The 26074-nt window shown below is 47.7% G+C and overlaps 1 protein-coding gene across 2 annotated transcripts in view; it reads right to left on the bottom strand.

Moving 5' to 3' along the window:
- Nucleotides 1-464: 464 nt before the first annotated feature.
- The window catches only part of mpped2a (metallophosphoesterase domain containing 2a), a 175550-nt gene continuing 149940 nt past the window's right edge, over nt 465-26074 (bottom strand). The window contains exons 5-7 of one of the 2 annotated variants that reach the window (XM_067994211.1): nt 24776-24891; nt 21799-21912; nt 465-9533 (exon numbers count right to left, since the gene is read on the bottom strand). In XM_067994211.1, coding sequence (XP_067850312.1) covers nt 9415-9533; nt 21799-21912; nt 24776-24891 — 349 coding nt within the window. In that variant the 3' untranslated portion in view covers nt 465-9414. Of the gene's footprint in view, nt 9534-20428; nt 20493-21798; nt 21913-24775; nt 24892-26074 lie in introns of those variants that run through there. The other variant, XM_067994212.1, reaches the window with a different exon arrangement.

The following is a 26074-nucleotide window of genomic DNA, read 5'->3' as shown; positions in this document are numbered from 1 at the left end:
CTGCCCCTCCTTGCCCACAAGGAAACCTAAACAAATATGTAAAACTCACCTTCCTGTGCCTCTTCTGGTCCTCAATCCAGCTCCCAGCAGGATTGGCCTGATGGGAAATCCCCCACAGCTCCCCCTCACCCCCTGCCCAGACCTTGGCACTTCAGGGCCCGATGACCATCATCAGAGCCTGATCTGCATATTTAAAGAGAACCCGGCCGGGGTAACATTGCTGTAAAATTGCAGGCGGTCAGATTGGGGCATTTTAACTGTGTTCTCCCCCCCGACCTGATTTCCACCATGTGAGCGGGGAGGGGGGGTTTAGATTTTGGGGCCAAGGAGATAGTTGATCACAAAAATAACATGCACCTGTAAAGAAAATGTAAACAACAAACCACTGAACAAGCGAGTGAGTATCAGCTGGCCAGACACGTCGAGCGGTAAACTAAACACTCGGAGAATGATGACCAGAAACCTCTAATTAAAAATCTTGCAGTTTTATTTAGATATAAAGGCTGCTAAATATATATCACAATAATTTTATGGAAACAAAAGAACTCTATCAGCTAATTTCCGTTCAACAGAGAGAGGAAAATCAGGAAACAAAAAGCCCTTCAGCATTTATAATGCTCAACTTTAAACAACATATTGGGCAGTTATCTTTTTTTTTGTGCTAGCGAGCTTGCTTTTATACACAGTGCAAAAACAATAATAAAAAAAGACCAGCAGTTACAAGAATAAATAAGTGACAATGAAAATGGAGGTGTGCATTTATTGTAGGATTTAGCAAACCGGTGAAGGTTTGTGGGTTTTGTTTTTGGTACCATCAGGCTGGGAAAAGCCAGATTCCTTTAAAGAGTGCTGTCCGGGCAAAACGTGGGAGAAGAAACCCTTCGAGCTGCAGCTCCTTTCGTCTCATTTGTTTCGGAGACGTAATTTATTGGAGTAACTACTCTCTTCAGAGGGGCTACAGAAACCTGGGTCAGTAAAAGTGGCCATGAAAGCTGTCAGATTGTCGTTAAAAACCCAACTGTATTCACTGATGTCCTTCAGGGAAGGAAACTTGCCATCCTTACCCGGTCTGGTAGGGCATCAGCTGGAGTATTGTGTTCAATTCTGGGCACCTCACTTTAGGAAGGATGTCAAGGCCTTGGAGAGGGTACAGAGGAGATTTACTAGAATGGTGTCAGGGATGAGGGACTTCAGTTATGTGGAGAGACTGGAGAAGCTGGGGTTGTTCTCCTTAGAACAGATAGGGTTAAGGGGAGATTTGACAGAGGTGTTCAAAATCATGAACGGAGTAAATAAGAAAAGCTGTTTCCAGCGGCAGAAGGGTCGGTAGCCAGAGAACACAGATTTAAGATGATCAGCAAAAGAGCCAGAGGCGACATGAGGAAACATTTTTTTACGCAGCGAATTGTAATGATCTGGAATGCACTGCCTGATAGGGTGGTGGAAGCAGATTCAATAGTAACTTTCAAAAGGGAATTAGATAAATACTTGAAGGGAAAACATTTACAAGGCTATGGGGAAAGAGCAGGGGAATGGGACAAATTGAATAGCTCTTTCAAAGAGCCGGCACAGGCACGATGGGCCGAGTGGCCTCCTTCTGTGCTGTATCCTTCTATGATACTATGATATGTGACTCCAGTCCTACATCAATGTGGTTGACCCTTAACTACCCTCTGGAGTGGGCATAGCAAGCCTCTCCGTTGTATCTAGTAGGTGGGCAATAAATGTCAACCTTGCCAGCGACACCCATATCCGAAGAATCTATTAAAATGAAAGTGTCATTGAAAATGTCGAAAGCCTTGATTTGCTTAAGGGACGCCTAGGACCCGTGGCCCCTAATGGAAGACTGAGTTATGTTCTGTTGATCTGAAGTGAACCCAATCTTCCTACCTTAAAAATGACACAGCATAACTGTCAGTATGTGCTATGTGGTATGGGCATGGGGAAATGCCTGTTCTTTGCTGGAATGGGAGACACACCATTTTGAGAATGGAGCCAGTAAACAATCCTACTCTCAGTAGAATCTTCCTGGTTTTAAATAAGTTATTGGTTATCTTTCAATTGAATGGATTTGACCCACACTTTATAATGGGAGGATGTACAAGGGCACTATTTATGCAAGACTATTGCTACATTGATGGGACCTAACCTGCCCTGCACTGGGATTGTCTGAGGTAACTCTTTATTTTGCCCAAAGGGTGCAAGTCAGAGGAACGTAACTGAGAAATACGAGAGGTTAACAAAACTTCCATAGTTAAAAAGAAGCTTCACATAATGTCTTAACTAGAGGGGATTTCCACGTCCTTGGTTCCTGGGATGCCAGAGGGGGAGAGCGGGAGTGCAATGTGTGGAGCTACCAAACGTAGGTACATGACTGCTCTTCCTCCAACATTTTCCTACTTATATCACAGGATGGAATCTGAGTTTGACCTTTGAAAGGTGTAAAGCCAGGCAGATAGCAGATGGTAATGTTCTCTGAATGAAGTGGGACTGATCAGCAGGTCAGAATGTAGGATAAGCGCTAGCCCTAAGATCTCTCTCCCTAACCACCTCCCCCCTTGCTACTCCTCTCTCCACCTTTTAAAGTCTCCTCAATCTTCGAATCTTCTCTAATTCCCCTACTACTGCTCGGCCTTCGTTTCTTCACTTGCGAAGAGACCTTTGGGATGGTTCCTACGTTGAAACCGCTATAGAACTGCAAGTTGCTGTTCTCCAGGTAAAAGGAAGCAGGGCTTGAAGACTTGGGTTATAAATGTCCATGTGACCTTTCTAAAACACTGGTTAGGCCCCAGCTGGAGTACTGTGGCCAATCTGGGCACCACACTTTAGGAAGGATGTCAAGGCCATGAAGAGGGTGCAGAGGAGATTTACCAGAATGGTACCAGGGATGAGGGACTTCAGTTACATGGAGAGTCTAGAGAAGCTGGGATTGTTCTCCTTGGAGCAGAGAAGGTTGAGGGGAGATGTAAAAGAGGTGTTCAAAATCATGAACGGTTTTGATAGAGTAAATAAGGAAAAACTGTTTCCACTGGCAGGAGGATCGTAAACCAGAGGACACAGATTTAAGGTAATTGGCAAAAGAACCAGAAGCGACATGAGGAAAAAAAAATGTACGCAGCGAGTTGTTCTGATCTGAATACTTTGCCTGAAAAGGTGGTGGAAGCAGATTCAATAATAACTTTCAAATACTTGGATAAATACTTGGATAAATACTTGAAGTGGAAAAATGTGCAGGGCTATGGACAAACAGCGGGGAGTGGGACTAATTGGATAGCTCTTTCAAAGAGCTAGCATAGGCACGATGGGCCGAATGATCTCCTCCTGTGCTGTGTCATGTAAATTTCAATACAGATAACTGTGAGGTGGAAGAATGAGGAGGCCACATACTGTTTGGATAATAAGAGTCTAAACAGGATAAAGGAGTAAAGGGATCTAGGGGTACAGATACACAAATCATTAAAAGTAGCGACACAGGTTAATAAGGCCATAAAAAAGGCAAATCAAGCAATAGGGTTCATTTCTAGAGGGATAGAATTGAAAAGCAAAGAAGTTATGTTAAACTTGTATAGAATCTTGGTGAGACCACACTTGGAGTATTGTGCACAGTTCTGGTCTCCATATTATAGAAAGGATATAGAGGCATTGGAGAGGATGCAAAAAAGATTGACAAGGATGATACCAGAACTGAGAGGAAATTCTTATCAGATAAGGCTGCATAGGCAGGGGCTCTTTTCTCCAGAAAAGAGAAGGCTGAGGGGTGACCTGATAGAGGTCTTTAAGATAATGAGAGGGTTTGATAGGGTAGACGTAGAAAAAATGTTTCCACTTGTGGGGGAGTCCAAAACTAGAGGTCCTAAATATAAAATAGTCACCAATAAATTCAGGAGAAACTTTTTTACCCTATGAGTGATTAGAATGTGGAATGCAATACCACAAGCAGTATTTGAGACGAATATCATCGATGCATTTAAGAGGAAGCTAAATAAGTACATGAGGGAGAAAGGAATAGAACGATATGGTTTTTTTAATTCATTCATGGGATGTGGGCGTCGCTGGCAAGGCCGGCATTTATTGCCCATCCCTAATTGCCCTTGAGAAGGTGGTGGTGAGCCTCCTTCCTGAACCGCTGCAGTCCCTGTGGTGAAGGTTCTCCCACAGTGCTGTTAGGAAGGGAGTTCCAGGATTTTGACCCAGTGACGATGAAGGAACGGTGATACATTTCCAAGTCGGGATGGTGTATGACTTGGAGGGGAACATGCAGGTGGTGTTGTTCCCATGTACCTGCTGCTCTTGTTCTTCTAGGTGGTAGAGGTCGCGGGTATGGGAGGTGCTGTCGAAGAAGCCTTGGCGAGTTGCTGCAGTGCATCCTGTGGATGGTACACACTGCAGCCACTGTGCGCCGGTGGTGAAGGGAGTGAATGTTTAGGGTGGTGGATGGGGTGCCAATCAAGCGGGCTGCTTTGTCCTGGATGGTGTCGAGCTTCTTGAGTGTTGTTGGAGCTGCACTCATCCAGGCAAGTGGAGAGTATTCCATCACACTCCTGACTTGTGCCTTCTAGATGGTGGAAATGCTTTGGGGAGTCAGGAGGTGAGTCACTCGCCGCAGAATACCCAGCCTCCGACCTGCTCTTGTAGCCACAGTATTTATATGGCTGGTCCAGTTAAGTTTCTGGTCAATGGTGACCCCCAGGATGTTGATGGTGGGGGATTCGGCGATGGTAATGCCGTTGAATGTCAAGGGGAGGTGGTTGGACTCTCTCTTGTTGAAGATGGTCATTGCCTGGCACTTGTCTGGTGCGAATGTTACTTGCCACTTATGAGCCCAAGCCTGGATGTTGTCCAGCTCTTGCTGCATGCGGGCTCGGACTGCTTCATTATTTGAGGGGTTGCGGATGGAACTGAACACTGTGCAATCATCAGCGAACATCCCCATTTCTGACCTTATGATGGAGGGAAGGTCATTGATGAAGCAGCTGAAGATGGTTGGGCCTAGGACACTGCCCTGAGGAACTCCTGCAGCAATGTCTGGGGCTGAGATGATTGGCCTCCAACAACCACTATCATCTTCCTTTGTGTTAGGTATGACTCCAGCCACTGGAGAGTTTGCCCCCTGATTCCCATTGACTTCAATTTTACTAGGGCTCCTTGGTGCCACACTCAGTCAAATGCTGCCTTGATGTCAAGGGCAGTCACTCTCACCTCACCTGTGGAATTCGGCTCTTTTTTCCATGTTTGGACCAAGGCTGTAATGAGGTCTGGAGCCGAGTGGTCCTGGCAGAACCCAAACTGAGCATCGGTGAGCAGGTTATTGGAGAGTAAGTGCCGCTTGATAGCACTGCCGATGACACCTTCCATCACTTTGCTGATGATTGACAGTAGACTGATGGGGCGGTAATTGGCCGGATTGGATTTGTCCTGCTTTTGTGGACAGGACATACCTGGTCAATTTTCCACATTGTCGGGTAGATGCCAGTGTTGTAGCTGTAATGGAACAGCTTGGCTAGAGGCGCAGCTAGTTCTGGAGCACAAGTCTTCAGCACTACAGCTGGGATGTTGTCGGGGCCCATAGACTTTGCTGTATCCAGTGCACTCAGCCGTTTCTTGATATCACGTGGAGTGAATCGAATTGGCTGAAGGCTGGCTTCTGTAATGGTGGGGATATCGGGAGGAGGCCAAGATGGATCATCCACTCGGCACTTCTGGCTGAAGATGGTTGCAAACGCTTCAGCCTTGTCTTTTGCACTCACGTGCTGGACTCCACCATCATTGAGGATGGGGATGTTTGCAGAGCCTCCTCCTCCTGTTAGTTGTTTAATTGTCCACCACCATTCACGACTGGATGTGGCAGGACTACAGAGCTTTGATCTGATCCGTTTGTTGTGGAATTGCTTTGCTCTGTACATAGCATGTTGTTTCCGCTGTTTAGCATGCATATAGTCCTGAGTTGTAGCTTCTCGAGGTTGGCACCTCATTTTTAGGTACGCCTGCTGCTGCTCTTGGCATGCTCTTCTACACTCCTCATTGAACCAGGGTTGATCCCCTGACTTGTTGGTAATGGTAGAGTGAGGAATATGCCGGGCCATGAGGTTACAGATTGTGCTGGAATACAATTCTGCTGCTGCTGATGGCCCACAGCGTCTCATGGATGCCCAGTTTTGAGCTGCTAGATCTGTTCTGAATCTATCCCATTTAGCACGGTGATAGTGCCACACAACACGTTGGATGGTATCCTCATTGCGAAGACGGGACTTCATCTCCACGAGGACTGTGCGGTGGTCACTCCTACCAATACTGTCATGGACAGATGGATTTGCCACAGGTAGATTGGTGAGGACGAGGTCAAGTAAGTTTTTCCCTCGTGTTGGTTCGCTCACCACCTGCCGCAGGCCCAGACTGGCAGCTATGTCCTTCAGGACTCAGCCAGCTTGGTCAGTAGTGGTGCTACTGAGCCACTCTTGGTGATGGACATTGAAGTCCCGCACCCAGAGTACATTCTGTGCCCTTGCTACCCTCAGTGCTTCCTCCAAGTGGTGCTCAACATGGAGGAGGACTCATTCATCAGCTGAGGGAGGGCGGTAGGTGGTAATCAGCAGGAGGTTTCCTTGCCCATGTTTGACCTGATGCCATGAGATTTCATGGGGTCCAGAGTCAATGTTGAGGACTCCCAGGGCCACTCCCTCCTGACTGTATATCACTGTACCACCACCTCTGGTCAGTCTGTCCTGCTGGTTGATAGGGTGAGATGAAGTTGGGAGGGAGGATGCTCGTGTGGTGCCTAAACACCGTCATAGACATGGGCTAAATGGCCTATTTCTGTGCTCTAGTTTCAGTGGAGCTCAAAGTAATCATTCTATGTTTCTATGTAACACTGACACATCATCATTGGCAGCCACATGTGTACACTGAATCTCAGCTTTGCAAACGTGCTTCACAGTAACATGATTCAAGTTTGCCCAAGTAGTGGCTATGGCTCTGGTGCCCAATTGGTACCCTCAGTTAGATGTCTCCTTGGCAGCTGGTAATGTAAGGTCATCTCTGTTTTGTACTGGCTTTTTTCCAGAAATTGAGCTCCATACAAGACAAGTGATTGCCTCAGTGGTCATACGCCCCTTCGATGCACCTATGTACAAACAAGGCCCTCCTTATATCCATATAATAGAATCTGCACCAACTTCTGAACGATACAAGAGTTTGATTAAACTCGAAGGAACATGAAATACAGAACTCAGCAATCACTTCGAGGAGCAATCAATGATGGGTGATGTCATTCCTAATCAATAATATTGGTCTACCGAGAGATCATTAACTCTCCTTACTACTACCAGTCCAGCTCACATGGCGATTTCCAATATCTGTAGATTGGCTCACAAGAATCCATGGATTAAACTGAGTAGGTTTGCGAGTTTGTGCAGTACATGGTTAAGTCCTGCTGGAATTATGGATCCATGCAAAATGTCGCTGTTTCCACATTTGCCTCAGAAATCGGAAGCTCAACATCAGCTTCCAGTCCAACTGACCTCCTAAAATATGGAGGGCAATGTTGAATATAACCAAAAAAAGGAACGATCTATCCCTTTCCAAACCTTCTGCTTGGCATTTGTAGATCATTGATGATGGGAAGATTTCCTGAAGGTCACTATCATAGAACGTTCTCTGCCCACAAATCCGACATGTCTAATAGGGAGCAAGATGGGTAGATCTGAACATAGGAATTAAAAGTCATAGATAACAGTGGCTCATCTTCGACTAGATCTTCTGAGGACCTCTGGGAATCAAGGGGAAAGGTGGCCACAGTTTAGGAATCCTCTGCAAGGACAAGTTGGCCAACTTAGGTGACTTCTCAGAGCTTCAGATCTCTCAAGCAAAACTCTTTCCATCATTGGAGCACACCCATTAAGTCTGTTTGAATGCCTGTTCCGATGGCTTCTGATCCTCGGTTCAGGATATGTTACCTTAGGTACAGCTGATTGCTGTCTCGAGTGTTGTGGATTGAGGGACAATGGTGGCCAAGACACCAGAAGTACCTCCTGGCTCTCCTTTAAACAGTGCCATGGGATCTTTAACATCTGAACTCCTGGGAACAGCATAACACTCAAGAACAATGGTAGAGGAGCATATCCCTGCGTTGGATGGCGACATTCGAGGCGTTTACAGGAAAATAGTTCACCAGATTTTAAAAAAAGCACCCTACTTCACCAAACTCTTGAGTCAGCTCAGAGTCGAGGGCCGTTTTTCTGGACATGCAGCCCATCCATGGGGAACCGTGCCCGTGATCTCCTGATATATGCTCATTCCTTTCGTAGGCTTGCATGTTAAAATAATAGATTTTCCACATTCTCAAAGGTAATTTTACTCTCTCTAGGAACTTTCCCTCCCTTCACCACTCCTTGATCTATGTACTGTTCCCAACTACAAGCATTTCAGCCTGGCTTCCAGAAGCAATGGAACATGACTCTCCCTCTGATCTCTCCAACTCCCTTCCCACTGGAATTGTCTTGCCTCAGCTCAGAATCTCAACAGAAGCCTCATCCGGGATCAAGAACTCACCAAGTGGTGAATCCAGCAGCCTAACGATTAGGCCCCCAATACTTGGCCTCACTAGGCTGCCCAGTGCCTTTACTTTAGTAAATTATATGGTGATCTAGTCCACTGGTAAACATGGTTTGAGAATAATCAAGACATCTGGCCAAACATTTAGCCAGGACCGTTAAAGACAGCTAAACACTGAAACAAACACCTGTGTGCTAAACACATACAATAAATGGACACCATTACATTCATTAAAGCCATTAAATTATGGGTTTTCTTATCTTAGAATTTAAACACAGGGTACTAGAAAAACAGAAGATTTGAAGGCCGAGAGATGGCGGGCGATTCTAACGCAGGAACCCTTCGCGAGAGTTGGTCCGTCTAAATTTCCTTCCTCTGCCATTTTAGCAGAGGTCTCGAACCACTCATTTTAAACTGGTTGGCAACTCTTGCTAAAAGAGTAGAAAAGGGAGGATTTCAGAAGGAATTCACTTGGTTAGAATCACCCACTATCACTTCAGGGCCCGTTTGTTTATGGTGGGCCTTCAGAAATCCTCCGTTCCTAACACCCATAAATCTTAATTCAATTCGAAATCATAAGCTGACACTTTCATGACTGCGTGTTTTTTTTTAAACAGTTTAACCAGCAGATGCAAACAGAATATCATAGTTCAGCTCTTACAAAGTCACAAAGCTTCATTAATCTCATGTGAACCAATCCGTATCAACAGCACAACCTCTACGATTTGTACCAGCATTTTTACAAAAAAAAAACCAGGTCATACAAGAGAAAACATTTAATAGAATTTTTTTTTTAAGTCACGCTTTTCTGTTAGAAAAAAAAATGGCAGTTTACAGAACCTCCAGTTGGTGCGAGGTGGCTCCTCAGGAGGCTTGAGGGTTGGGAAGGTCAAAGATAATGGGCGGATTTACTGGCTGGAAGCTGACTGTACAAGTGGAGGCGTTTATGTATGTCGTGTAACCATCTGTCATAATACCGTAACCTGTGGAGAAAAGTTCACCAAGCGTTAGCTTCACAACGGGATACACGGACTACCCACAACACCGAACAGCTGTACTCGCTGCATCAACCCTCCCAGGGCTCTGCGCTCCTCCAATTCTTGAGTAGAATGGGCCTATACTCTCTGGAGTTTATTAGAATGAGAGGTGATCTCATTGAAATGTATAAGATTATGAGGGGGCTTGACAGGGTAGATGCTGAGAGATTGTTTCCCCTGGCTAGAGAATCTAGAACTGGAAATAGTTGCAGGATAAGGGGTCAGCCATTCAAGACTGAGATGAGGAGGAATTTTGTCACTCAGAAGGTTGTGAATCTTTGGAATTCTCTACCCCTGAGGACTGTGGTTGCTCAGTCGTTGAATATATTCAAGGCTGAGATGGATAGATTTTTGGACTCTAGGGGAATCATGGGAGATGGGGATTGGGCGGGAAAGTGGAGTTGAGATTGAAGATCATCCAGGATCTGATTGAATGGCGGAGCAGGATCGAGGGGCAGTGTGGCCTACTCCTGCTCCTATTTCTTATGTTCTTAAGTTGCCTCTTAGGCATCCCCGATTTTCATCGCTCCACCATTGGCGGCCGTGCCTTCAGCTGCCTAGGCCCTAAACTCTGGAATTCCCTCCCTAAACCTCTCCACCTCTCTCTCCTCCTTTAAGACGTTCCTTAAAACCTACCTCTTTGATCAATTGTTTGGTCACCTGTCCTAATATCTCCCTCTTTGGCTCGGTGTCAATTTTTGTCTGCTTACGCTCCTGTAAAGTGCCTTGGGATGCTGTACTAGGTTAGAGGCGCCATATAAATTCAAGTTGTTGTTGTTGGGGCAATTGGGACAGTCCTTTGAACAGTAAGTGCTCCCGCAGGCCTTCCCGCTCCTTTAAATTCCTTTAAAAAAATAAATTGGCAAATTGCTCTTAAATGGCCCAGAGGGTAGCACTCCTGCCTCTGATGTCAGATGGTTGTGGGTTCATAGCCCCACTCCGGAGATTTGAGCACATGATGTAGGCTGACACTTTAGTGCAAGACTGAGGGAGTCCTACACTGTCAGAGGTGCTGTTTTTTTGGATGAGACATTAAACCGAGGCCCTGTTTGCCATTTCAGGTGGATGCAAAAAGATCCCATGGCACGATTCAAAGAACAGCAAGTTTTTCCGGTGTCCTGGCCAAAATTCCTCCCTCAAACCTCACCACCAAAATACAAATTATCTGCTCGTTCATTTCATTTGTTGCTCGTGGGATAGTGCTGTGTGCAAAATGGCCGCTGCATTTGCCTACATAATAACAGAGACTCCGCTTCAAATAAAATTTATTTGGGATATGCTGCGGATGTGAAAGGTGATATATAAATGTAAGTTCATTCTTTGAAATGGTTAAGATTGATTGAGCAAAGCAATGTTTGCAATGGGTGACTATAACTCAATATGGAGAGGACCATTGAGCCCCGCTGATTAGTTTTGATCATTTGACTTTAATCAATATTCTTCAAGGAAAGAAGGGGGCCGCGTCTTTAGCAGGTTCCCAAGTGTCCAATTACCTAAAGGCAGGCTGAAATTAAAATTTTATATAATTGTTGTAACTTCATGTCTGTATGCTAAATCCTTGTTATAGCCTGTGGGTAGTAAATCCACACCTGAACTGCAAGATTAACGCTGCATTGCCTTTGTTCCTACTTAAACAATCTGTTATGCAAGTGTAGTGATTAATGAATGACTTCAACCGTTGTCTGTCATTACTACCTGAGTGTCACGTTAAAGAAAGAACTTGCATTTATCTAGAGTCTTATCATCTCCTTAAGGTATACAAAATGCTGCACAACCAATCATAGAATCATAGAAAGGTTACAGCATGGAAGGAGGCCATTTGGCCCATTGAGTCCACGCCAGCTCTATGCAAGAGCAGTCCAGCTAGTCCCACCAATACCTTTGGGGTGTGATCTCTGTTGCTTTGCAGGCAAACATAGCAGCCAATTGGTGCACAGCGGGATCCCACAAACAACAAAGAATGAATGCCTGATTTTGGGGGTGCTGGTTGAGGGAGGATTGTTGGTCAGAACATCATGAATACTCCCCTGCAAATAGTGCTGTGGGGTCTTTTACATCTACCCGATGGGGCCTCAGTTTAATGTCTCATCCAAAAAGATGGCACTTCCTACAATGTAGCACTCCCTCAGTACTGCACTGAAGTGTCGGCCTTGATTATGTGCTCAAGTCCATTGTGGGACTCAAACCCACAACCTTCTGACTCAGAGGAGGGATTGCTACTAACCAAACGAAGCTGACTGACTCAGGCAAACTGGCTGTCAAGGAGAAGGGGTAATAACAGGCTCTTGCACAGCCCTCATGGCGCCATGGGCACAGGGATGATAGGTCAGAGAATTGGGGATAAGGAAGAGGGGAAGGGGAAAAGGGGGAATGGAGAGGTCACGATGGGGAACTGAAGGAAACGGAGAGTTTTTGAAAGTAAGGAGGGAAAAGACAAGGAGGAGGGGACTGGGTAGGGAGTGTAATAAATTGGATAGACTGGTGGTGAAGGATAGAATACTAGAGCCTGGTCTTCAGTTGCTTCCAAGCCTTTATTCACAGAGATCCACATTACCCACTGTGCACACCCTAGATAAGCTCTCATATATGTGGATACAAGAGAGTCCCCAATTGATAACCCTGGATACAATTAACACTAATTGATATAAATCCCATGGATACACTTAACAGGGAGTTCCAGAAAGTAGGAGTGCAGAAGTGGAATAAGTGACCATCAGTGGAGGGAACAGGGGTTGAGGAGGGCGTACGGAGAGATTTAAGGCTTTACATCATGAAGGTACATAAAATTACATAGAATGTACAGCACAGAAACAGGCCATTGGGCCCAGCTGGACTATGCCAGTCTTTATGCCCCACACAAGCCTCCTCCCACTCCTCGTCATCTCACCCTATCACATATCCTTCTATTCCTTTCTCCCTCATGTACTTATCTAGCTTCCCCTTAAATCCACCTCTGCCATTTGCCTCAGTAAAGTGGGGCGAGGCCATAGAGAGCTGAAAACAAAGATGAGAATTTTGAAATCGGGTTACAGCATTCAGGAAGAGGGGGAGGGGAGGGGGGAAAGAGGAGAGCAAAAGGAGCAGAAAATGTGTACTGTGCAGGATACTGAAATCAGACACTAAAGGGCACTTTTGTTTATAAATCACGCGTAACTGAGTTGCTCAATGGTATGATTTAAAAAGCGACAGCACTGCGTAGCTGAGGGTTTAGGGCACTGCGATCATTGTATCCGACCCGTACGAGCCATTAATTACAGCGCAGCAGGTGAAAGCTCCTGTGTGTGAAATCGCCCCAATATGCAGCACGGCAGCTGATTCTACTTGTTCACCGATTCATTGGGGACAGCGGCTTTGTGATGAATACAGCGAGACTGAGTCAACAGACTTCGGCCTGGAAACTGTTGGTCTGTGATACTGCCTGCGTGGCTGCCTGAAGGCAACATCTCGCTGCTCACAGTTTTAACGAACGGTACAACCCCATTTAAAATAAGTCTGTGCCTCCATTAAAAATGTAAGGAATCTTACAACACCAGGTTATAGTCCAACAGTTTTATTTGAAAATCACAAGCTTTTGGAGCTTACCTCCTTCGTCAGGTGAGTGAGACGTACTCACCTGACAAAGGAGGTAAGCTCCGAAAGCTTGTGATTTTCAAATAAAACTGTTGAACTATAACCTGGTGTTGTAAGATTCCTTACATTTGTCCACCCCAGTCCATCACCGGCATCTCCACATCATGTCCATTAAAAATGGCAGACAAAAGGAATTACATGCAAGCGTGACATGCCAGTGTTTTACTACAACAAACTGCATTTATATAGCATCTTTAATGTACTGAAACATCCCAAGGCGCTTCACTTGAGCAATTAGCAAACAAAATTTGACACCGAGCCACATAAGGAGATATTAGAACAGGTAAACAAAAGCTTGGTCAAAGAGGTAGGTTTTAAGGAGCGTCTTAAAGGAGGAGAGTGAGACGGAGAGGTTTAGGGAGGGAATTCCAGAGCTTAGGTCCTAGGCAGCTGAAAGCATGGCCGTCAATGGTGCAGCGATTAAAATCGGGGATGCGCAAGAGGCCCGAATTGGAATTTGCAAACTTATGGATATGTGGCACCCCTCTGCAGATAATGACACACTCCCGAAGGCCCCCGGCAAATGCTGAGACACTCCTGGGGACCTCCTGTACGTACTGAGACACTCCCGGGGACATCCTGCAGAGAATGAGACGCTCCTGGGGACCCCCTGCAGACTATTAGCCACTCCTGGGGACCCCCTGCAGACGATGAGCCACTCCTGGGGACTCCCTGCAGACAATGAGACACTCCTAGGGAGACCCCCTGCAGATTTGTCTTCTGGGGACCCCCTACAGATACTGAGACTGTCTGCCTGAACTGGCCGTTAGGGCCCCAGACAATGTAGCACTTTCTCAGCACTGCACTGAAGTTTCAATCTAAATGTGCGCTCACACTCCGAAGTTTAGGCTTGAAACCTACAACCTGCTGACTCGGGAGGAATGAGTGATTCTAACTGAGCCAGGCTGACACGGACTGACAATCTCTTCACCTAACCTTGGGATGGATGAGCGAGACTTAGCGTAGGATGAAGATGCAGGTCTTGCAATTTTGGATGAGTTCGCCTTTATGTACCAGTTGACCTTGGAAGATTGTGAGGAGAACCTTCAGTGGTGAAGGGGTAAGCTTGGGGCAGAGATGCAGAGAGGAGATCCTGACGAACTATGGAGTTTGAAGCTCAGTTCAGTCAAATGGGACACCACAGGTGCGCACTGTTGGGTTCAGCTTGTGTGGGCAGTCGGCGGGGGGGGGGGGGCGGAGGGGAGGGAGGATGGAATCAGGGATTAATACAACAAAACGCAACATAGATCCCACTGATAATGTTCCAAGCACGATGAGGTCAGCCAATCCTCTGAAGAGCAGGGGTCGAGTGACACAAGCAATTGTGTTCAATACTGGAGCAAGAGCAGCCTTAGAGGTCAATAACCAGGGGGCATAGATTTAAAGTGATTGGTAGAAGGATTAGAGGGGAGAGTTGAGGAGAAATTTTTTCACCCAGAGGGTGGTGGGGGTCTGGAACTCACTGCCTGAAAGGGTGGTAGAGGCAGAAACCCTCAACTCATTTATAAAGTACCTGAATGTGCACTTGAGGTGCCGTAACCTACAAGGCTACGGACCAAGAGCTGGAAAGTGGGATTAGGCTGGATAGCTCTTTCTCGGCCGGCACAGACATGAGATGGGCCGAATAGCCTCCTTCTGTGCCGTAAATTTCTATGATTCTAGATCCAAAATGATCAATTGACGACTTAAACTGATCGGTCGATTCTATTCAATTAGGACAGTCTCAGATTACCACTCTGGCCGCCAGCAGCAGCTGTAGCTTTGTAACATTTGAGAAATGGGAGGTTTCCAGTTTGGTTTTTGCTCTGAATGACATCGTTGCTCCTTAAATGTCAGATGGTTCCACAAGTGATGTCTCAGGAGGAGCCTGCACGTCAGGTGGATGCTAAGGCAGTCTGATCCCAGGGAGCTGCTTGCTGCATCAGCCTGGCAATCAGATCCTTCTGTACATCCCTTCATGAAAGTATTTGACATTTTAAGGAGCAATCTCTGTAAGTGAAATTGCTGCCTATGTGTGTGTGCCTATACATGTGTGTGTGTGTGTGTGTGTGTCTGTGTGTGCGTGCGTGCCTCTGTGTGTGTGTGCCTGTGTGCGTACGTGTGTGCGCCTGTGTGTGTGTGTGTGTGCACCTGTGTGTGTGTGTGCGCGCCTGTGTCTGTGCCTGTGTGTGCGCGCGCCTGTGTGTGTGCGCCTGTGTGTGTGTGCACCTGTGTGTGTGTGTGTGCCTGTGTGTGTGCATCTGTGTGTATGTGTGCGCGCCTGTGTGTGTGTGCGCCTGTGTGTGTGTGTGCCTGTGTGTGTGTGCATCTGTGTGTGTGTGTGCGCGCGCCTGTGTGTGTGTACCTGTGTGCGTACGTGTGTGTGCCTGTGTGTGCACCTGTGTGTGTGTGTGCGCCTGTGTGTGTGTGCGCCTGTGTGTGTGCGCGCGCCTGTGTGTGTGCCTGTGTGTGTGTGTGTGTGCCTGTGTGTGTGTGTGTGTGCCTGTGTGTGTGCATCTGTGTGTGTGTGTGCGCGCCTGTGTGTGTGTGCGCCTGTGTGTGTGTGTGTGCCTGTGTGTGTGTGCATCTGTGTGTGTGTGCGCCTGTGTGTGTGCGCCTGTGTTGCCTGTGTGTGTGCATCTGTGTGTGTGTGTGCGCGCGCCTGTGTGTGTGTGCCTGTGTGCGTACGTGTGTGTGCCTGTGTGTGCACCTGTGTGTGTGTGCGCCTGTGTGTGCGCGCGCCTGTGTGTGTGCCTGTGTGTGTGTGCGCCTGTGTGTGTGCGTGTGTGTGTGTGCCTGTGTGTGTGTGTGCCTGTGTGTGTGTGTGTGCCTGTGTGTGTGTGCGCCTGTGTGTGTGCGTGTGTGTGTGTGCCTGTGTGTGTGTGTGCCTGTGTGTGTGTGTGCGCCTGTGTGTGTGTGTGTGCCTGTGTGTGTGTGTGTGCCTGTGTGTGTGTGTGCGCCTGTGTGTGTGCGTGCGCCTGTGTGTGTGCGTGTGTGTGTGTGTGTGCCTGTGTGTGTGTGTGCGCCTGTGTGTGTGTGTGCCTGTGTGTGTGTGTGCCTGTGTGTGTGTGTGCGCCTGTGTGTGTGTGTGTGCCTGTGTGTGTGTGTGTGTGTGCCTGGGTGCGTGCATGTGTGCGCCTGTGTGTGTGTGTGTGTGCGTGTGCGCCTGTGTGTGTGTGAGAGAGAGAGATATTGGAACCGCAAATGAATCTTGCCACAAAGATGACATCAAACGATTAGCTGCCTACACTGGTTTGTTTCAAAAACACAGTGATTCCTTCTCAGCTCTGCATGAAATTTAAAAGGATTCCTTCACAAGAAAGGTTCACAAGCACTCGAGTCACCATTATAGCGATTTGAAAGCAAATATCAATTGATGATTGAACAGTTACCCTTTGACAGTGTCGACCACATTATGTCTGTAAGTAAATTTAAACAAAAATCACCCAGTGCTTCAGCTCACGGTGGCAGACTTGGCACTCCAAGCAAAGCTTTGAATTCCATTTTAAATATTAACTTAGTTTAATTATTAACTCTGCGTTCCTCCAACTCTGGTCTCTTGCGCATCCCCCACCTCCTTCACCCCACCACTGGCGGCCATGCCTTCAGCTGCCTAGGCCCTAAGCTCTGTAATTCCCTCCCTAAACCTCTCCGTCTCTCTATCTCTCTCTCCTCCTTTAAGACTCTCCTTAAAACCTACCTCTTTGACCAAGCTTTTGGTCAGCCATCTTAATGTCTCCTTCTTTGGCTTGGTGTTAGTTTTCGTCTGTTACGCTCCTGCGAAGTGCCTTGGGATGTTAAAGGCGCTATATAACTGCAAGTTATTGTTGCAGTTATTTTAAATCTCTTTTCTAGGCCCCTGACGGTGGTACGTCAACGAAGATGTTACATTATTCGGGCTGCTTCATACTGCAGCTACCGGCCTGAGTCCATGGCCTCACCCCTCCCTATCTCTGTAACCTCCTCGACCCCTGCAACCTTCAGAGATCTCTGCACTCCTCCAATTCTTGCCCCGTGTGCAACCACCCCCACCCCCCACCCCGATTTTCATCGCTCCACCAATGCCTTCAGCTGCCTAGGCCCTAATTTCTGAAATTCCCTCCCTAAGCCTCTCCGCCTCTCTCTCCTCCTTTAAGACGCTCCTTAAAACCTACCTCTTTGACCAAGCTTTCGGTCACCTGTTCCAATATCTCCTTATGTGACTCGGTGTCAAATTTTGTTTGATTACGCACCTGTGAAGTGTCTTGGGATATTTTACAACATTAAAGGTTCTATATAAATGCAAGTTGTTGTTGTTGAGTCAGGCAATACAGCTGGCTGGCTGGAACTCTATTTGCCCTGTCCATGAGATAGTTTTACACAGTTCCTCCCCCCAAATTTCAATGTTGAGAGTGTGTGGAGCAGTGGCGTATCTAGAAATGGAAATTTGGGCAGGCCTAACCTTTGGTGGATGGGTCCAAATGGGATGAAGGCAGCTGGACCTGTCGTTTCATCTCGACCCCCTCTGCTTCTCAATTTCTGTTTAACGCCCCCTCCCCATGAGTTTTCTCCCGGGTGTTTGCTCACAGCAGTGCCCTCGGAGATTAATCTTTAATTCCTGGAAACTCCAGGGCAATCCTGGTGGGTTGGCGACTCTACGACCCTGCTAGCACATCTGGCGGCAATGAGGGGCTGGGAAGATCCCAGGAGGTGGGGCAAGCTGGGGAGTCAGAGAGGCAGCAGGTGCCCGATCCAGGTACCTCATCACAGGCTCAGGTTCGGGTGGACCAGGGTGCTAACTCCCTGGGCTGCAACCTATCTAGATCATGCCCCCTGGTGCAGAGGGGAGAATCTAACGTCCAGAAGGTTTAAAAAGTGCCCGGGGGTGAGGGGAAAGCTACAGCCGATCCCCTGAGCACATTGTAAAGCAGATTTGACACTGCACTGGATTGATACACTCCACACAGTGTCAAACCGAAGAGATTACATACTCCAGGTCAGGCAATGATCCGAATTTACACTGCAGGTTTAGTGCCAGAATGAATGAGAAAGCCCTTTGCAATGGCTCTGAAGGTGCAGTGTGAACGTGCCCTTGGTTCTGGGCAATGCTTTTTGCAGGACCGGGAAAGACTATTGTTTTAACAGCAGGCCGATATCTCCACCTGGACTCTGCTGGTCCGCTTTCTAGGGCTTGTTCCCCACTCCTGGTGGGCAGCGACGCATGCAGGGACCCCGTGATGGGAATTCCGGAGTGTGTAAAGCCCTGGTATCCCACTGCGTGTTCCCCGTGGGAGCATAGAATTGGTTCCGATAGTCACTCGAAGCACGTGACCTGTCGGCCCTTCACAGGGGCAAGCACTGACAATGCCTCATGAGCTCTATTCGACTGGCAAAAGCTTTGTTATTGGAGGGTGGTGTCTCATAGTATGGCACAGCACAGAAGGTGGCCATTCAGCCCATCATACCTGTACTAGCTCTTTTGAACGAGCTGTTAAATTAATCCCACTCCACTTCCCAAATATGCCACCCATTGTCTCCTGCCCTCACAAAATTTATCCGATAATAATTTTTTATGAATCCCTTTTGAGGGTAATTTTGACCTTCTCCACCCTGGCGGTAATCTGGCGGAATGGATCACCCGCCCATCGTAGAACCTTCCGGATTTTCCTCCGCTCCGTCAGATTACTGCCAATGCTCTTTACTTCCTCGCTCTGAGACATCAGTTGGGGAACTCAGCAAACGAGTGGCCGGCCTGTTTGAGACTTGAGGGGTAAGAAATCCGTCCTGGGCGGGAGCGCAAGTAATGGGCGATGTCAAGTCGAGAGCCCACTTCGCACTGCCCCCTCACCCTCGAGGCGGATTTCAGACCCTTAAACTCCGACCCTGATTTATTTTTCCGCCGCTCTGTGCGTGTGCGAAGGCCTCTGTCGCTTCGCCCCACAGCGCAGCAGGGTAAGGATCGAGCACGAGGTGTCGCCATTACTGTCGCAGCCTACAGTTCAGCCCGTCACGCCTGTGCCAGCAATTGCTGCGAGCTTCTATGGTTCTGAACCTCTGATCCACCGTGGTACCGACAGAAGGGCCTGATCAATAATCTCCGCAATTCACACAAAGACAAAACAATTAACAAAGTGAATACTGACACCACTATGTCAATCAACGAGTGGAGATGGGGGACGGGACTTGGGGTTTTAATTTACAGAGTCTCTGAACTCGTGACCGAAACTACAGCAAACAGTCCATAACTATCCTCCACTCACTGCATTTTGCTGGAGAAATAAGCCTGCTGTAATCGGGAGACTCTGCTGTGCGTAAAATTAATTCTAGTCACTTCTAGCAGTGCGGGCTCCAGGCGTGATTGATGGGAGGATTACCCAATCATCTCCATTCTGGCCACAGCTTGTGATGTCACTATATGTAGCCAAGTTCATTTAAATTAATTGCAAAAGGTAGAAATTTAGTTAAAAATAGACTATAATGTACAAACTGCGGTCGCTGACGTCATCATGCCAAAATTTATTGCACCAGCATTGAATTAAAGCAAGCAAATGGATGCCTCAGTAAAAAAGGCAGGGAGGGGAATTTGATAGCAATACATTAGATGTTTGTGCGATAACATCTCTCACCGAAATCGCGACCCTTAACTTTCCGTTCATCTCTTTGGTGTCTGTGAGATTTTGCGGTGTGCAAAATGGCTGCTACGTCTGCTTACGTAACAACAGTCCCTGCACTTCAAAGCAATTCACCGTAGGTGCAATATTCTGAGATGTTTCGGAGTGAAGCGAGGAGGTTGGAGTTAAGTGTTGGAATTGAGGGGGTGGACTGTATGTATTGGTCAGAAAATCAGACAGAACTTCCAGGGACACCTGCCGCTGTCCTCCAGGCAACGAGAAGGATCTGCGGGCCGCTACAAATAAAGCAAGTAGGTTTCTGGTTTGGATCGGATTTGTTTTGTGTGGCAGGGAGGAGTGCTCGGCTGGGCTCAGCGGAGGAGCTGCTCGATTTCCTGCCCACCCTGATTAGCCAGTTGCTCGTGGACACTGGTTACCCGGTGTTGGCGGCTCACCCATCAGTCCCAAAACAAGGCCATGGGCCCTCAAAACTACCCGGGCCTCACGCCGAGGTCATAGGGCGAGTGGCGCAATTACACCTCCCGCAGCCCACCCAATGCCCCCTCCTCCCCCCCCGCCCCCCCCATCATGATTAAAACCCACCGCCTTACCTCCCTCAGGCCTCCCGCTCTCCCCAAATTTACAGGCTTTTAAAGCGTTAGCTCGGTGTCCCCAGATTTACCTCATCCTTGCCTTGACCTTTCACCTGAGTTGTCAATAAGAATAACATTTTCTAATTAAATTCCAGGTTTTGGCCAAGAAACAAAAAGCACATAGTTTTTAAACAGTGGTGTACTGCCTCCAATTACACCATGGGAGGTGCCGTCTTTCGGATGAGACGTGAAACTGAGGCCCCGCTGCCCTCTCAGGTGGACGTAAAAGATCCCACGGCCACTATTTTGAAGACGAGCAGGGGAGTTCTCCCCGGTGTCCTGGCCAATATTTATTCTTCAACCAACATCACTGAAACAGATTATCTGGTCATCATCACATTGCTGTTTGTGGGATCTTGCTGTGCACAAATTGGTTGCTGCGTTTCCAACATTACAACAATGACTACATTTCAAAAAAGTACTTCATTGGCTCTTATACGCTTTGGGATGTCTTGAGGTTTTGAAAGACGCTATATAAATTTCTCACCAAGTTCTTACCTACAGTACTGGGCCAGAGTTAAAACATCAAACAAAGTCCAACAGCCCTGTTGTTTGGGTACAGTAGCGTAGTCGTCATAGTGATGGACCAGTAAGCCAGAGATCGAGAGTTCAAACGACACCATGGCAATCTGGTAATTTGTGGGCTGACATCAGAAAAATGACCACGAAAATTGCCAGCTTGTCATAAAAACCCAACAGGTTCACTAGTGCCCTTCAAGGAAAGGGAACCTGCTACCCTGCTACCCCCAGCTACCGATTCCAGTCCTACTGCTAAATGGTTGACTATTAATGTCCTCTGAAGTGGCCTAGCAAGCCATGTAAAAAGAACGACTGAAGGAAAAATGCTCACTAACCACCTTCTCCAGACAATTAGAAAAAAAGACTTGCATTTATATGGCACCTTTCATGACCTCAGGACTTCCCAAAGTGCTTTACAGCCAATGGAGTACTTCTTGAAGTGTACTCACTGTTGTAATGTAGGAAACACGGCAGTCAATTTACGCACAGCAAGATCCCACAAACAGCAATGAGAGAATGACCAGTTTTAGGTATTGGTTGAGGGATAAATATTGGCTCAGGACACCGGGGAAAACTCCCCTGCTCTTCTATGAAATTATGTGATGGGATCTTTCAAGTCCACCTGAGAAGGCAGACGGGCCTTGGTTTAACGTCTCATCCGAAAGACCGTACCTCCGACAGTGCAACGCTCCCTCAGTACTGCACTGGGAGTGTCAGGCCTAGATTTTATGCTCAAGTCTCTGTTGGGATGGGCAATAAACGTGGTCTTGCCAGTGTTGTCCATACCCTAAGAACAAATATATATAAAAGTGCATTTTGGGATTAAAAAGAGTCACCCACCCTCATGAATTCCTCCAAAGACGTGTAGTTTTGGCCGTACTCGCCTCTGCACTGTGTTTAAGAGTTCGACACAGCCAACTCTCTGCAACTCTTTGGGAACCCAGTCTCGAAAACCTGAAAACATAAATTAAAATGAAAATACACCATCTATTTCATGGAAGAGGATTCCTTTTTAATGGCTCGTGTGGAGCATAAACGCTGGCATAGACAAGTTGGGCCGAATGGCCTATTTCTGTGCTGTAGTTTAGATGTAATAATTGATCTGTACTATGCTGACTATACATTTTCTGCTATTGAACATGCAAAACACTGGAAATCCTCTGGCTAAATTAACGCCTCTTTGACAAGTTACAGGCAGACAATGGCGGATCTCCCGAGCCGGCATCATGGTATTTTGGAGAGTACGGTATTTTTTTTTAAAAGGACAGGATTGTTATACACAGTGCGTTATTCTTCTGTAACTTGTCCTTCTAAGGCCACAAAGTGTAATTGCTCCTAGAAAAATACTGTTGTCATATTGTCACACTCTTCCCTTAGAGAAGTGTGAAGTAGTGGAAGGATTCACCGCCTGATTGACAGTCTGACGTAAACACTCCTTCCATGGCCGTGACCATCTTTATACCATAGGGGTATTCGAGAGGGGAGTTAGTCCTACAAGGCAAGAGGGTTTTATGGGCTCGCGAAACCCATACACTGGGGGAGAGGCCACCCACATCCGCCCACCAGACATGAGAATCCCGCTGGATGCCAACCCAGAATTCAGAGCCGGAGCTCCGGTCTCCACTCTCCGGGACCGTCTGGAGCTCCGGTCTCCACTCGCCGGGATCGTCTGGAGCCCCCGGTCTCCACTCTCCGGGACCGTCTGGAGCTCCGGTCTCCACTCGCCGGGGCCGTCTGGAGCTCCGGTCTCCACTCGCCGGGACCGTCTGGAGCCCCCGGTCTCCACTCTCCGGGACCGTCTGGAGCTCCGGTCTCCACTCGCCGGGACCGTCTGGAGCTCCGGTCTCCACTCGCCGGGACTGTCTGGAGCCCCGGTCTCCACTCTCCAGGACTGTCTGGAGCCCCGGTCTCCACTCGCCGGGACTGTCTGGAGCCCCGGTCTCCACTCTCCGGGACTGTCTGGAGCCCCGGTCTCCACTCTCCGGGACTGTCTGGAGCCCCCGGTCTCCACTCGCCGGGACTGTCTGGAGCCCCGGTCTCCACTCTCCGGGACCGTCTGGAGCCCCGGTCTCCACTCTCCGGGACCGTCTGGAGCCCCGGTCTCCACTCTCCGGGACCGTCTGGAGCTCCGGTCTCCACTCTCCGGGACCGTCTGGAGCCCCCGGTCTCCACTCTCCGGGACAGTCTGGAGCTCCGGTCTCCACTCTCCGGGACCGTCTGGAGCTCCGGTTTCCACTCTCCGGGACCGTCTGGAGCTCCGGTCTCCACTCTCCGGGACCGTCTGGAGCTCTGGTCTCCACTCCCCGGGACCGTCTGGAGCTCCGGTCTCCACTCTCCGGGACCGTCTGGAGCTCTGGTCTCCACTCCCCGGGACCGTCTGGAGCTCCGGTCTCCACTCTCCGGGACCGTCTGGAGCTCCGATCTCCACTCTCCGGGACCGTCTGGAGCTCTGGTCTCCACTCCCCGGGACCGTCTGGAGCCCCGGTCTCCACTCTCCGGGACCGTCTGGAGCCCCCGGTCTCCACTCGCCGGGACTGTCTGCAGCCCCGGTCTCCACTCGCCGGGACCGTCTGGAGCCCCCGGTCTCCACTCGCCGGGACTGTCTGCAGCCCCGGTCTCCACTCGCCGGGACCGTCTGCAGTGGGTTCAAACCCTGCATCTTCTATTTCTGCCATTTCTCCGAGGGAGAAATGCTAACGCTCCTAATCAGAGGTCAGAGGTCAGAATGGTATTTTCTGTTGGGAAGTTTTTTCTGTATGTTAGAAATGACTAGCTTTCTTTCTCTTTTTGTATTCCCTTTCTCAGTGTGACAGGATTTGCAAATGTGACAGACACAAACATACACATATTGTACGGAGGTGGTTCGGGAATTTTAATCTCACCTACAAGAATGAAAAGAACTTTGAAAACCTTAAAACCTGAAATCGCTATTTTAATGAAAAATATAAGAATGATTGTTTAATCAGGGAATCGCACGAACGTGCAGCTTCAGTTGTGGGATATCTCCAGATGTTATTTTGTTCCTAATTATGGAAAGAGGAGTCCCATCTTTGTATTTCACAGATGTCAGCCGTGGTTCAGTGGGTAGCAACTCTTGCCTCTAAGTCAGAAATTTGTTGGTTCAAACCCCACTCCAGAGACTTGAGCACATGATCTAGGCTGACACTCCCAGTGCAGAACTGAGGGAGTGCTGCATTGTCAGAGGTGCCATCGTTTGGATGAGATATTAAACCGAGGCCCTGTCTGCCCTCTCAGGTGGATGTAAAAGATCCCATGACACTATTTGAAGAAGAGCAGGGGAGTTCTTCCCGGTGTCCTGGCCAATATTTATCCCTCAACCAACATCACTAAAACAGGTTATCTGGTCATTATCACATTGCTGTTTGTGGGATCATGCTGTTCGCAAATTGGCTGCCGCATTTTCTACATTACAACAATGACTACATTTCAAAAGTAATTATTAATTGGCTGCAAACAGCAACGTGATAGTGACCGGATAATCTGTTTTAGTGATGTTGGTTGAGGGATAAATATTGGCCAGGACACCGGGGAGAACTCCCCTGCTCTTCTTCAAATCGTGTCATGGGATCTTTTATGTCCCCCTGAAAGGGCAGACGGGGCCTCGGTTTAACGTCTCATCCAAAAGACAGTATCTCTGACACTCCAGCACTCCCTCAGTACAGCACTGGGAGCGTCAGTCTAGATTTTGTGCTCGTCTCTATAGTGGGACTGTGAACCTACGACCTTCTGACTCGGAGGTGAGAGTGCTACCAACTGAGCCACATATGGATTTAGCAAAACTGCCATAATCGCTTACCCAATGGAGGTCCATGAGTCATGAGAACATCAATACCCTCTGGAATTAGATTCCATTTGTCCAGCAGAGACTGGCCTCTGGACAGGTTGAAGCCCCAGCCATTAAACCACGGTGTCCTGCAAGAAAGAGCAAACAAAGTCAACACCGTGAGATTTCTGCATGACCAGCCGTCCCACATGTACACGGGAGTGACCTAGTCCCATGAGGCAAGTCACATGGTGAAGGTGAAGATGGAGGTGTAACCCTCTGAGCTGTTTGCAAAAGATGCTGAGAAATGAAGTGTTAGCAGAACGCCTACATAAGAACATAAGAAATAGGAGCAGGAGTAGGCCATATGGCCCCTCGGGCCTGCTCCACCATTCAGTAAGATCATGGCTGATCTTCGATCTCAACTCCACTTTCCTGCCCGATCCCCATATCCCTTGATTCCCTTAAGAGTCCAAAAATCTATCAATCTCAGTCTTGAATATATTCAACGACTGAGCATCCACAGCCCTCTGGGGTAGAGAATTCCAAAAATTCACAACTCTCTAAGTGAAGAAATTTTACCTCATCTCAGTCCTAAATGGCTGACCCCTTATCCTGAGACCACGACCTCTAGTTCTAGACTCTCCAGCCAGGGGAAACAGCCTCTCAGCATCTAACCTGTCGAGCCCTCTAAGAATTTTATATGTTTCAGTGAGATCACCTCATGTTCTTCTAAACTCTGGCTTCTTACAGTCCATAAGAGAGTGGATCATGATGTTGATTCACACAACTGAACTCCAAGCTCATTACAACTCCCCTAGAAGGAGTTCATGATGTGGCGATGCCGGTGATGGACTGGGGTGGACAAATGTAAGGAATGTTACAACACCAGGTTATAGTCCAACAATTTTATTTTAAAATCACAAGCTTTCGGAAGCTTGTGATTTTAAAATAAAATTGTTGGACTATAACCTGGTGTTGTAAGATTCCTTACACTAGAAGGAGTTCAGATAGGTCTGAGTGGCCCAGAAAAGTGCTCTTTCGACCCACTCAAGTAAAGCATTGTTTCTTTCCCAAATTTATTTCACGTTCCTTCATAAAATTGCTGCAAATGTTGACTTTGAAAAGCTCCCCTTGCATTACTAATTCTTAATTAGCAATGCCCAGAGTAAAATGCAACCTTAAACTACAGGCCAATTACTTTTTTTTACACAAGACTGGCATGATCTTTCTCACAAGTCCGGTGTTTTTAAAAGACCTTTTGTCGAAACTACAACATTTGTAGGACGTGACTAAGTTTTTAAAAAAATACTGATACCTGGAAATGTCTTG

This window comes from Heptranchias perlo, chromosome 12 (genome assembly GCF_035084215.1).
Source record: "Heptranchias perlo isolate sHepPer1 chromosome 12, sHepPer1.hap1, whole genome shotgun sequence".
Taxonomy (NCBI): Eukaryota; Metazoa; Chordata; class Chondrichthyes; order Hexanchiformes; family Hexanchidae; genus Heptranchias; species Heptranchias perlo.
This window is presented reverse-complemented; position numbering and strand designations above follow the sequence as displayed.